General features: G+C 34.6%; 1 protein-coding gene and 1 pseudogene across 1 annotated transcript; both read left to right on the forward strand.

Moving 5' to 3' along the window:
* Nucleotides 1–246: 246 nt before the first annotated feature.
* On the forward strand, nucleotides 247–6,249 carry LOC100777726 (DExH-box ATP-dependent RNA helicase DExH15 chloroplastic-like; annotated as a pseudogene).
* Nucleotides 6,250–7,793: 1,544 nt separating this feature from the next.
* Nucleotides 7,794–13,169, forward strand: LOC100816737 (pyruvate dehydrogenase E1 component subunit alpha-1, mitochondrial). Its single transcript, XM_003519244.5, has 8 exons — nucleotides 7,794–8,702; nucleotides 8,924–9,003; nucleotides 10,755–10,832; nucleotides 11,331–11,426; nucleotides 11,522–11,593; nucleotides 12,186–12,239; nucleotides 12,377–12,442; nucleotides 12,775–13,169. Exons 1-8 carry the CDS (start codon nucleotides 8,003–8,005, stop codon nucleotides 12,817–12,819), a joined length of 1,191 nt encoding a protein of 396 aa, XP_003519292.1. The 5' UTR covers nucleotides 7,794–8,002; the 3' UTR covers nucleotides 12,820–13,169.
* Nucleotides 13,170–13,506: the final 337 nt, after the last annotated feature.

A 13,506-nucleotide genomic window follows, 5' to 3' on the forward strand; every position in this document is an offset into this window, starting at 1 on the left:
CTAGCTATGAGTTGAAAAGTTGGAAGTTTATACAAGTTAATTTAACACTTTGAATGATTGCTGCTCGCCAAAGGAAATAAATTATAGTAGCAATCATTGCTTGGGTGTGTGATGGTGCAAAGAAAGAATTATATTATTTATATATTATTTTTCTTAAAACATTTGTATAATGTTTTACCCCTCTTGCATCAACTATTTTATCTCACAATTATATATTCTTATTTCTTTTTTTGGGAGGGGGCTAAAATGGATTGTATGATGAACTTACTGTATAATGAATAATCTAACGGGTTCACGGTAGAATCGTCCATTGTACTTGTGGCACTGTTCACCGGTGGTTTGTAGAATTTTTCTTTATACTTTTTGGCACTATTCAGTCTCAAATTTGTAGTCCATCGGTGGACCATTTAGAACATGGGTTCACGGTAGAATTGTTCATTGTAAAGTGGAGGTTGTTATTGGCCATATCAAGGGATTGATATTTTTTTCCAAAAAAATGATATCCTTCCAAAGAAAAAAAAAAAAAACATGATTCCGTTGGATAATTGTATAATGAAATCGTGTTTCTTTTGTTTACCTGGGGTGCGAACAAAAACAAACAACAAAAATATGATTTTGTTGTATAATTATACAATAAAATCATAGCTTTCATTGTTTATTTAAAAACCTACAAACAAAGAAATAAACAATAATACGATTTTGTTCATTGTTTATTTAAAAACCTACAAACAAAGAAATAAACAATAATACGATTTTGTTGTATACTTTATCATGAAACACAGAAATTGTATTTTTGTTGCTTTTTAGAGGGATAAAAAAAATTGAAATATAATTCGGATGTACAGATATAAGGAAATCATGTCTGTCTCTTCCAAATTACCGTATGATATAATTAACGCCAGCTTACAAAAATTCATGAGAAAACAGAACTCAAAAGTCAAAACTATAAACAAGTTAACGGCTGCTGTGCTGCACGGCTCAAGACTCCCACAAAGCTACACCACTATGGCAGAGGCCCACCTTGTTATTTTTCACGGTTAAATGAACAAGCACCTTGGCTCAAAATACACAGAAACCGAACAACTAGTACTTTTATTATAGTAGTTATATTCTTCTTCTTTTTTTCCTTTCAAATTTGATCTACTATTTTACTTATAAAGTTTTGATTTATCAATTAACTTGACATCCAATAATTTATAGAAACATTAAAATATGTTAATGCAACATTCCTTCACGCTGCCATGTTTGTTTGAAAACCTGTCCCAATTGCTACAGCACCCCTAACGCAGAAGCAAGGCATGGGTCCTTCCGCAAATGTAATTTTGGAGCTGGCTAACGTTTACTTAAACATAGTTTATGTGCATGTTTGTTGTTTGTTCAACTTGTTCCCTCGCGAATTCTGAGATTTTGAGACGAATGCAAAGGTTTATTGCAAACTGAATACAAAGGGTTATACAAACATATTCTATGTTAGCACATTTATATTGAGTTTTTTTTCAATGAAAAGTTTAGGTTGACCTCGTGAAGATTCAATAAAGTTGGAATAGACTTAAGGAATGTTTATCGATTATCCACTAATGAGATCCTTAGATCATCAAAAAAATTAAATTCACGTCTTTATGAAATATGAGTTTATTTGTTATAAATCAAATTTAATTTTGTTGACACATCTACATTAAGATACCTCTAGATGTTAATAAATCTAAATTGCACCAGCATCAATTTTATAAAACAAAAAGAAAAGCATAATAGACGAAATTTGAGAAATATCACGAGTAAAAGGACAAAAAAATCCATTTAAGTCAAATATTAATCAACTCATTTGGCCTCATCCGATTTTGGATGTTTAGAGATCATTCAGAAAGAAAATAAAATCGCGCGGAAAGCTGCTGTGCAATAATAAGAAGTTGAGAAGGTCGAGTTACACATGGAGTTAGAAATAATTGCTGAATATGGTGTCTTGAGCTGGGAGAAATTTAGTATCCAGTTCCGGTGATTGTTATCTTAGGTGGTGTTTGTTTTAAGTTATCTTATTACATTTCCAATTGACATCCCTAGAATACTAGAGTCAGGAATTTGTTAGATTTTAATATTCCTACAAATACTTTTCAAAATTCAAACACACTCCTAAACTCCTAATGTTGCGTTTAATAATTTGATTATGACAATATTGCTGTCATTGTTATTTGTTCCCATCTGAAGTTGTATTATTGTCAAATTTATTATTTAATCCTATCTCCTCTATTTTGTTGTCAATACCTTGTCTAAAGTAATGACATCTTCTCTTCTGAATTTTTATTTTGTCATTTAAATCAACGGTTGCAAATGTGAGTACTTATTGACTGCTGCTTTTCATGCAGTGTTGGTAATGTTTCTTCTGGAAGTGGACTAGTAAATGTTGATGTGATTGTTTTGGATGAAGTTCATTACCTTAGTGACATATCTCACGGTACAGTCTGGGAGGAGATTGTAAGCATGATTTATTGTCTTTGCATGTTACTTAGCTTGCTCAACTTTTCCTATTTGTTCATGCATATTGGACTATTTCTGCAGGTTATTTATTGCCCTAAAGAAGTTAAACTTATTTGCCTGTCAGCAACTGTTGCAAATCCAGATGAGTTGGCTGGGTGGATTGGTCAGATACTCAGATTGTGCTGGTGATGTCTATTAAAGTTGTAGAATGCACTGTGCTGGCTTTCTGCTCTTGTAAAATGAACCAACATTAAACTTCATTGGTTAATTTAGTCCCCCTGTCCCTTCCTCATGGAATTTATAGTATTTCTTGTGAACAAGAAAAACATATATAACAGTAAGACAAGCAATAGATCAAAAGAGAAATCAGTTACAATGTAAGTGTAAAATGGTGGCTGGGCAGGTTTTATACCACTATCAATTACCTTCCTTGATAAGGACTTCTCTGATTCTGGTTCATTTTATGTAATTTAAGTGTACCACTAGTACTGGGTTCAGTATTATTGCATCTTTACTGACTGGTGGAAATGTATCTAGTAAAAGAATTCAAATAGCAAATTGAATGTAGCTTTCTTTCATTTTATTTGGTCATCTACCTCGGCTAATTCTCTTTGTTACCTCTGCAAAATGTTTTTTTTTTTTTAGATTCACGGTGAAACAGAATTGGTAACATCATCAAAACGCCCTGTTCCGTTGACTTGGCATTTCTCTCTGAAGAATTCCTTATCACCACTTCTTAACGAGAAGGGAACACACATGAACAGGTGCTATCTAGGATCCGTATTGCATTTAATCAGTTTAGTTGTTAGTTGTTACTTGTTAAACATGTATATCAGTGAAAGCCTTATTTATTGTTGAAGAACTTCCCTATTTGTTTTCACATCACACCATCCATGGTAATTGGAATTGCTAATGGCCTAATTGTCAAACTTGTTTGAAGGTGGTGTCTAGGAATATTTTGTGTCTTTTAGGTGTGGATGTGGTAGTGTTCGTATTGGACCTACTATTGGTTGGTACTAAGAAAACAATCTTTGCTGCAAAAAGAATCACATTGTTATTGATGAGGATTAAGTTTGATAGCAATAGCAATATAGCATCCTTGCCTGGAGGAATTCCTTTTTTTTCTTTTGTAATTTTTTATATTTAATTGTTGCTGCTTAATACTCCCCTAACATATGGGAACTGAGAAGGGCAGAGGATATCTGGTTATTTGATTATACTAAATATTCAACACTGAAATTTAGATGATTGAATTGTGGGTGCTGATCATATGATATGTGAAAGTTTGCTGTTCAAAATGGGTGACTATTCTTTGTAACCCAAACATTTCCTGGTTCACTATGATACTAATAGTCAATAGATGGGGCTGATGGTTACCATTGTTAGTACTTGCAGCAATGAAGAATGGTGAGAGGATTGGATTAGCATGGATTTGGCTGCTCTGAATTGCAGTGTTGCATAGAGTGCTTCAATCATAATTGCTGACCCAGTTTTTTTTTATTTATAAGAAACTGCTGACCGAGTAAATTGATTAGACTTTGGTCTATTAATAAGACAAGGGATGATATCCATGAGACGAGATTATTTTCATAAATGGTTACCAATGGGTCCAATTTAGGTTAGTAGTAGTGCTGTTAACTAGTGATTGATCAAGCAATGTTGTGTGACTGTGGTAGTGACTGTTGTAGCATCAATGTTGCTCTTATAGAATTGTGTCAGATAAGAATGTTTCTGGTGGTGGTGGCAGCTACAGGAATAGCTTTGGTGGCATAATTGATGCTAGTGGTGATGTTGATATTGATTTAGTAATTTATAATAATTTTATATTTTATATGCAATTGATGAATAGGTGTGGCATGGTGAATATACAAGTACCAAGTCTTCTTTCCAAAAGAAAATGTGGCGATATCATTATTGGGATATAATAGACATAGCAATAAACTACTATGGATTATTTATTATATTAAAGCACTAAATATTGAAGATTGTCATTATTTTATTACTGAATAAAATAAAAATGGAAACTTAGTTTCTTCATTTATTTAAAGCAGGAAGCTGTCACTCAATTATTTACAACTTCAAGCTGCAGCAGCTAAACCTTACAAGGATGATTGGTCAAGAAAAAGGAATTCCCAGAAACGAGGAACTCACTCAGGCTATGATAGTGATGATAACATGTTTGAACAACGTTCTCTTTCAAAGAATAACATAAATGCAATTCGTCATTCACAAGTAGGGCCTCTGAATCTATTTTCTTCATACTTGTACTCTATGATAATCATACTTTCCTGTTCCCTATCTTTCACAACATAAAATCTTGAGGATTAAGTGGGGAGATTTTGGCTACTATTTATATATCTAATAATCACTATGAATATTGAATATGCAGTCTGGTTTGTGACACACATTTGGGCTAAAACCAAACTCATATTTAGTTGAAAAAAATAAGACTCGTGGATCTTCTATTTATAATATGGGCATACATTCTTATATGGAGTAATTGATACATTATGGCAACTTCAGTCCAGGGATATGCTGCCAGCTATTTGGTTTATTTTTAGCAGGAAGGGTTGTGATGCAGCTGTGCTATATCTTGAAAATTGCAAACTTTTAGATGAGTGTGAAACAAGTGAGGTTGAACTAGCCTTCAAAAGGTTCCGCAAGCTGTATCCTGATGCTGTCAGAGAATCAGCTGTGAGAGGGCTTTTGCAAGGGGTTGCTGCCCATCATGCTGGATGTCTACCTTTGTGGAAGGCATTCATAGAAGAGTTGTTTCAAAGAGGACTTGTCAAAGTTGTTTTTGCTACAGAAACCCTGGCTGCTGGAATCAATATGCCTGCTAGAACAGCTGTTATTTCATCCCTCTGCAAAAGAAGTGATAGTGGACGTATAACATTGAGCTCAAATGAACTGCTTCAGATGGCTGGGCGTGCTGGACGCAGAGGCATTGATGAAATTGGTCATGTAGTTCTCATCCAAACTCCTAATGAAGGTGCTGAAGAGGGCTGCAAAGTATTGTTTGCTGGACTAGAGCCTCTAGTGTCACAGTTTACTGCTTCATATGGAATGGTTTTGAATCTTCTTGCTGGTGTGAAAGCCATTCATAGGTCAAATGAATCAGATAACATGAAACCTTCCACAGGGAAAACCTTGGAAGACCGCTGCTGCAATTCGAGGAGAAAATGAGCTATGGCTTGCAATGGTTCTTTGCAGTAAAATTTTACTAGAACTAAAACCTGCACAACTTGCTGCAGTGTGTGCAAGTTTGGTGTCTGCGGGTATCAAAGTGCGACCTGGGAAAAATAACAGTTACATTTATAAGCCTTCTGCAACTGTAACCAAATTCATAACGTTATTGGATGAGCAAAGAAATGCCTTATTGGCAATGCAGGATAAACATGAGGTGACAATCTCTTGCTGTTTGGATAGCCAGTTTTGTGGTAAGGTTGAGGCCTGGGCTTCTGGGTTGTGCAATGGATGATGGTGATTTAGCTCGTCTCCTTCGACGGACCATTGATCTGTTAGTTCAGATTCCAAAATTGCCAGATATTGATCCATTGTTGAACTTGTCGGGTAATCTCTTTGCCTCTGTTGAGCGATCGTCTCTAGATTTTGTATTCATTAATTTTCAACCATGTTTTTATGATATTATTATCATCGTTATATTATTATTAACAAAAATTTAGGAGAAAGAAAATTACTCCAATTCAGTGTAAATTGAACCCAAGCTAGTCAATTGTCACTTGGGCTAATTCTTATTGGCATGATAAAATCATTGCTGTTAAAACATATTTGTCAATTTACAATTTTCAATAAATTAAATGTATATATATATATATATATATATATATATATATATATATATATATATATATATATATATATTTGTTTGTATTATATTGATTCTTTAAAATTTGAATTAAAATATTAAGTTGTGATTTACTTGTATGGCATGTGTATTCTTCTGTTCTTATACTGTAAATTATTTAATAAAGTAAATCACATTTATCGACCACCGCAAAAGAATTCATAATAAGTATTTTAATTTTATGTTAAATATATAAAATAAAGATAATAGTAAATTGATTGTAGATAAAATAATTAAGTAAAACTTATGAATAAATGGCTAGTTTGGTTCCTGAATGTATATAAATAGTTGACAATTTAGTTTTTTCACGGAAATTCTTATTTAGTCTATTAATTGACTACGTAAATATATCAATATATCTACAAAACCGCATCAATGAGGAAAAAAAAAAACACAAACTACTGTTGCTTCTACTTAGATGTGGGTTAGCTTTCAACGAAAATAATCTAAATCTAAACATGTGGTAATAATCAATCACTTATGTAAGCAAATGTTCATATATAAGAATTATCACATCAATTGCTCTAAAGGAGTGTTTGGTACAAGGGAGATATTTAGTTTCACGTGAATTTGAAATCGAGAATGTTTTTCATGTTTTATATTTTTTAAGAAATAACATTACTATGAAACAATGTTTTTCTAGAATTTGTTTTGGTTATGCTTTCCATGCACAACAAAAATCATGAGAGTGAGAATTTAACTTTTTCAAATGATTTTTTTTTATTATGATAAAAATATCATATTGTTCTTTCTGAATCATTTAATATGTTAAATAATTAAAGTTTCTGAATCACTTTCATAAAACTTATATAAATCTTCTTATGATGCCCATGGTTCATGATTTTTAGGAATTGCAGTTTTTAGACATGAATTTTTTTCTTCTTCTACCAAACACACCAAAAGTATATTTGGCAAACTACTCCAGTACTCCCTTATTGCATTAAACTTTTTGTTTCAATGTTTTACTATTGATTGACAAAAAAGTGTTTTAATATTATATTTTATTTAAAACTACGGGTTCATTTTCGTATTTAATGCTGATTTGTTAACTCATATTCATGTAGGTAGTATTTGTATTTTATTTTATTTCACTCTTTTTAAACACTTCCTTAAAAAAATATCAATGCATATTAAATTTACCGTTGAAAAATTTTCAAACTATAGTTAAATAAAAAATTCTGAATTTTATTTTTTATAAAACAAGCATGAAAATGTGTATTTACTTAACCTAACATCAAACCAAATAAATCCAATAACTCTCCGGAGTCCCCACCCCATAACATAACAAGATTAAACATGAAAGAGAGACTTTAATATCTGTATATTAAATACGTAAATTATTTAAAACATATTTAGTGTAAATTTTCAATCAAGTACAGTACCACTGTAGAAGACAGCAGTGTTGTAGAGCAGCGAATCAAATTGTGACACGAACGTGACCGTGATTCGTCCCATACTCAAAGCAAGACCGAAGTGCCAAAGTACTTTCTCTCTCTCGAATCAATTAACTCACTCCTCCCCACACTTTTTTTTTTCTGCTTTCAGCTGCTACATACATCACCTACCCCTTCTCTGTTCATTGCTCAATTGTTTCCCTCACAACTCATAACCTCATTCCCATTTAACCTTTGAAAAAATTCCATACTGTAACAACAGATCACCATGGCTCTATCACGTTTGTCCCACCGCAGCATCGGATCCACTCTCACAAAACCCTTCTCCGCCGCCGCCGCCTCCGCCGCCTCCTCCCGTTCGATCTCCACCTCGGACACCCCCTTAACAATCGAGACCTCTGTCCCCTTCACCGCGCACAACTGCGACCCCCCGTCACGCGCGGTCGCGACCTCCTCCTCGGAGCTCCTCACCTTCTTCCGCGACATGGCCCTGATGCGGCGCATGGAGATCGCCGCTGACTCCCTCTACAAGGCCAAGCTCATCCGCGGCTTCTGCCACCTCTACGACGGCCAGGAGGCCGTCGCCGTCGGCATGGAGGCCGCCATCACTAAAAAGGACTCCATCATCACCGCCTACCGCGACCATTGCATCTTCGTCGGCCGCGGTGGCACGCTCCTGGAGGTCTTCGCCGAGCTCATGGGCCGCAAGGAAGGATGCTCGAAGGGGAAGGGCGGGTCCATGCATTTTTATAAGAAGGAGAGTGGGTTTTATGGTGGGCATGGGATTGTTGGGGCGCAGGTTCCGTTGGGGTGTGGGTTGGCGTTTGCTCAGAAGTATTCTAAGGACGAGAGTGTCACTTTTGCTATGTATGGAGATGGCGCTGCCAATCAGGGACAGCTCTTTGAGGCGCTTAATATCGCCGCGCTTTGGGATCTTCCTGCTATTTTGGTCTGCGAGAATAATCACTGTAAGTCAGTGAAGGGTTGTTTTTTTTTTTTTTCCGGCAAATGTTAGTTGCTAGTATTGTTAGTTGGGGGATTCGAACCCATGAACTTTCCCCCTTTCCCTCTTCCTTCCACACTAGACCAACCTTATATCTCCTAGAGTGAAGGGTTGTGTTGTTTACTTGTTTTTGAATTTTGTTTTTTTTTTTTTTTTGAAGTTTGAGTATTGGATTGGTTAATGTAGATGGGATGGGGACTGCGGAGTGGAGAGCTGCCAAGAGTCCTGCTTATTATAAGCGTGGGGATTACGTGCCTGGCTTGAAGGTGAGTTTAGTGTGTTTGGTTAATGATTCGATTTGTTGTAATGGTTTATCTGTTAATCGGTGGATTTAACGTGTTTCGTAGTGGGGTGCATGTTTTTAATGGGACCTGTGTGAAGTATGTCTAGTTAATAGTACAGAGTCTATGGGCCTGTTTGGATACAAGGATAGAAGTGCTTTTGATCAAATCATATCTTTAACACTCTCCCTCAAGCTGGAGCATGTGTGATATGAACCAAGCTTGTTACAAATGTGGTCAACCTGGTAGAAAATAAAGGTGGTTAGAGTCGTGTGGTTGCGCAAGATAAACATGGTTTGGCGGCAGCCAACGAAGGCTTGCAGTGACAATGGAAACCAGTGTGACGCTCGCCGGAGATGCGTACTAAGAGCTTATGAGAGCTTCTCTATTGGAAAAAGCTCTATATTTTCAGTGGAGAAGCTCTCAACACCACTTCTGACTTGTATGTAAACAGGCCCATATATGGCTGGCTAGTGTTGTTCTTGTTAGTTGAGGAAAGAAGTGCCTGTCTACTTTGACAGTTAAGAGGAGTGTTAGTGTGTTACCAACACACTCCTCTTAATACTTTCTCTTTTACTGGTTGAAATTTATTGAAAAGTATAAAGTCATAGGTGGGGTTCAGTGAGGCACATGTAATTTTGTAATTTTCAACAAATTTCAGTCAATAGTTGAGAGTGTGTTATAGAATGAGAGTATGTTGTTAGCATTTCTCTTGAAGGTAATGGACTATGTAATATCTCAGTTGGAAGGGATGGTTGTGTGTTAGTTTGTCTGCACTCCCACTTTGGTTGATTGCTGAGGGGATTTAGTTAAGTGGCCAATATGGCAAAATGCCTTTTGGAGGTCTTATGAATGAAGATAGCAGGGAGGGGAGGGGGGATGGATGATTGCATTCAGTGCTCCGGTTAAAGGGTTTAGTGCATGTTTGATTCAGCTTATTTTGGAGAGATAATTGCTTATGTTTGCCATTTTCTGAATGAATTTTTTGAAAAATAAGCAATTGTTTGTCCAAAAACAATCCCAACCAAACATGCACTTATGTTTTATGTTGATGGAAATAATGGATTTTGTTTGCTTTGTAAGGCATAGTATTATAAAGATTTATTATATGTACTATTATGGAAAAAGCTTTGGTCAAATGTGTGTTGCCTAATTTAATATGCTGTAAGGTGGTGATGTTTCAAGGTTGTATATTTGTATCCATATCGCCTAATTTAGGTTACCTAGGGATATGAGTTCTTTGAAAATGTAGATGGATGATGAATGTACAGTTATATTATTAAGTTCTCTCTTTTTGTTTGTTTATTTCAATCATATTTAAGGCCACTGCTGCTTTTAATGTTGTTTTCTATTTTTTAAATTAGGATCATTAGATCTTGCCAGATCTCTTATAAGGATCTGAATGAGGTTTTAATTTCTGAGGGATGTATGTGTTTTTTGTTTTTGCATTGGATGTTGATGCTTCTGTGGACTCTCCTTTTATAGCCTCCTCCTTGGGCTTTATTCCTGTTTTCATGTTTTGATGGCTAAATATGTAGGATTATGTTGGCTATATGTTGTCTTTATTAGTTGGAGTTTTCTACCATTGTTTAGGTGTATATTTTAATGAGTGTTGGTATGCAGTTGTATGCATACCTGTCTGCATATCTATACACAGGTTAATTAAATATACATAGTAAGTAGTCTTTTTGAACAATCTTTTTTAATTTTCAAATGAATATTTATACTTTGTACAGGTTGATGGTATGGATGTTCTTGCTGTTAAACAAGCTTGCAAATTTGCAAAGGAACATGCTTTGAAGAATGGACCCCTTGTGAGTTGATTTTTTTTACTGTTATGTATACTTGAATTTCTCTTCTAAAAATTAGTTATTGGCAATTGGATGTCTATTCATCTACTAAAGCTTGACATAACATCAACAGAGATCAACTGTGGCAATTTTGTTGATTATTAAATCAGTTTTAGCCTTAGGATCTGGGTGCTATTAATGTGCTAATAAATCACATATGATTTTGTTTGCAATGAGTTGAGCATATGATTTATTATTTGATACTTTACATTCTTAAAATTATGGTTTACTTTTGGCATATTTTGTTTGTCCTTCCATCAGATGCAATAGGTAGTGCAGGATAAAAACTACTTTAAATTATGCAGGATAAAAACTACTTAAAATTATGGTTTACTTTTTAATTGTATTTTGATACTTTTTATTTTATCATAGCTGTCATTTGTGTAGTTTTGATTGAATTATCATAGTTTATTCTCTGTTAGATTTGATTGATTTCTCTATCTTATTGATTATTCTGTCCAGATTCTTGAAATGGACACTTACAGATACCATGGACACTCTATGTCTGATCCTGGCAGCACATACCGGACACGTGATGAAATTTCTGGTGTGAGACAGGTTTGTCACACTAGTCCCCAGCATACAATTTCTTATTAGTTTACTTTTTTGAGAAATTTGTTTTAATATTTTTTTCTTGGCTGATATAATTGTAGGAGCGTGATCCAATTGAGAGAGTAAGAAAGCTGGTATTGTCTCATGATATTGCTGCTGAAAAGGAGCTAAAGGTGATTAAATGAATTGGAATTCATTAGATTCCTTGAATTGTGAAACGTGATATTTTTCAATTGGTTATGCATAATATACTATGATTTTCATCTTGATATCTGTGTGGCCAAATTCACTGTTTTTTTCCCTGAAGACAATCTATGATAGAAACTTCTTTCTTTAGTATTATGATGAAAGGCATCTGATTTATCTTGAAAATTCTTACAAATCAGCTTATATTTCGCATCCAAAGATCTTGACTATACTCACTATAGTTAAGTGATTGTTATGGAATTATAGTCCAAAATCCAAATAGGGTATCTTATCGATCAGCAGTTCTATGTTATGGTAGCTAATGTTGTATTGAGTTTTATTGTGTGAGATGAAATGGCCTATTCTGTGGATCGCAAATAATATCTCATGGTTTTTTCTCACATTTTTGTTTATATTTTACCATTTTTTCTGCTTATGGGGTTTTAGGAATATCTGTTTGAAGTTTGAGCAGTTTCTGGCTTATTGTGCTAGTGTCTTCTTCATGCTTGTGTTTATTATGCTACAGTTGAATTTGATGCAATGCTAGCCAAAAATGTTAATTTCATTTCCTTATTTTAGGACATTGAGAAAGAAGTCAGAAAAGAAGTTGACGAAGCCATTGCTAAAGCAAAGGTGAAAAACATACCTTTTTTTTTTTTCTGTTTTTACTCTTACCTTAAAACTTGTGTTTGTATACCTTACATTTGCATATCCTGTAATGACTGAATATCGTTTACAATTGGAGTTTTGCGTTCATTTCTATTTTCCAGGAGAGTCCAATGCCAGATCCATCTGATCTATTTACCAATGTCTATGTTAAAGGTTACGGAGTTGAGGTATTGATTTCATCCAAACCATACGTGCTTCAGAATTTATAGGAGAATGGATATATAGTTGAGTAGTTTGATTCAGTATATACACAGTTCAAATATCAATTTTGGAGGAAATGACAGGATCATTGTTTTTTTAAGATTACATGAACAAGATGCAACTACGCTTACATTCAATCAACTAATAATTGATAGCAGTGCATAGTTACATACTATGACATCTACCCCTCCCCACAATGGTGGGTGGCCTGTGGTGTCTATTAATTAGCATAGCATTACTTAGTAGTTGGTATGCTTTGCACTTATGATTGGCGGAATGGTGGTTTTTTGTATTGCAGACATTTGGTGCTGATAGGAAAGAAGTGAGAGCTACTTTACCATAATTCAGAACTTTGTCCTTTGAATATCTTGCCACCTTGTCGTAGCAGACTCTTCAAAATAGTGAAGAATAAAAGGTTCTACAGAGGGTCATCTCTCTCCCCTATTCGTTGAGTTTCTGCCCGCGTGTATAGTGTGAATTTATTCATATGCTTGGTTAGCAATGGGGCGGGGTTTGTTATTTTTTTGTCATGTAATATTTGCGGATCTAACAGCCAAAGCATCATTGTGATTGATGCAACTGGGGTGTTCTGCAAATTTGAGGAATACATTGTGCACTACTGAAGATATGTAGTTCAGAATATTTTAGACACGTCAAACAGTTCAAAAATCTATATAGATATATATTAAAGAATAGGCTGGTGGAAAGTCTAAAATAGATATCTTATATTTTTGACATGTTGCTTAAATAGGGTCAAAATGAGAATTTTTGAAATAATTATCATTGAATGTAAAAATTGAAAGAAAAAAAAAAGAGAACACTAGAAGAAATACATGGGATGGGATGTATCATGTAAGCGTAACAGTCACCTCGTGAGGAAAGTATCTTAGTCTTTGATTTGTAATGTGAAAGAGAGTAAAAATAAAGATGTCTATTTTTTTTTAATAATGGAAAGGATTTAACTCCTTTTATTTTTAAGCGGAATGAACCTTGCATCCGATAACTGATGATCAATTCTATAACTCTATCC

This window comes from Glycine max, chromosome 2, assembly GCF_000004515.6.
Source record: "Glycine max cultivar Williams 82 chromosome 2, Glycine_max_v4.0, whole genome shotgun sequence".
Lineage (NCBI taxonomy): Eukaryota > Viridiplantae > Streptophyta > Magnoliopsida > Fabales > Fabaceae > Glycine > Glycine max.

Excerpts from the sequence above, each read along its gene's own strand:
- LOC100816737 (XM_003519244.5), top strand. The coding sequence starts at position 8,003 with ATGGCTCTATCACGTTTGTCCCACCGCAGCATCGGATCCACTCTCACA. Across the intron at positions 11,427-11,521 it reads AAATTTCTGGTGTGAGACAG|GAGCGTGATCCAATTGAGAG; the intron begins GTTTGTCACACT and ends ATATAATTGTAG. Across the intron at positions 11,594-12,185 it reads CTGCTGAAAAGGAGCTAAAG|GACATTGAGAAAGAAGTCAG; the intron begins GTGATTAAATGA and ends TCCTTATTTTAG.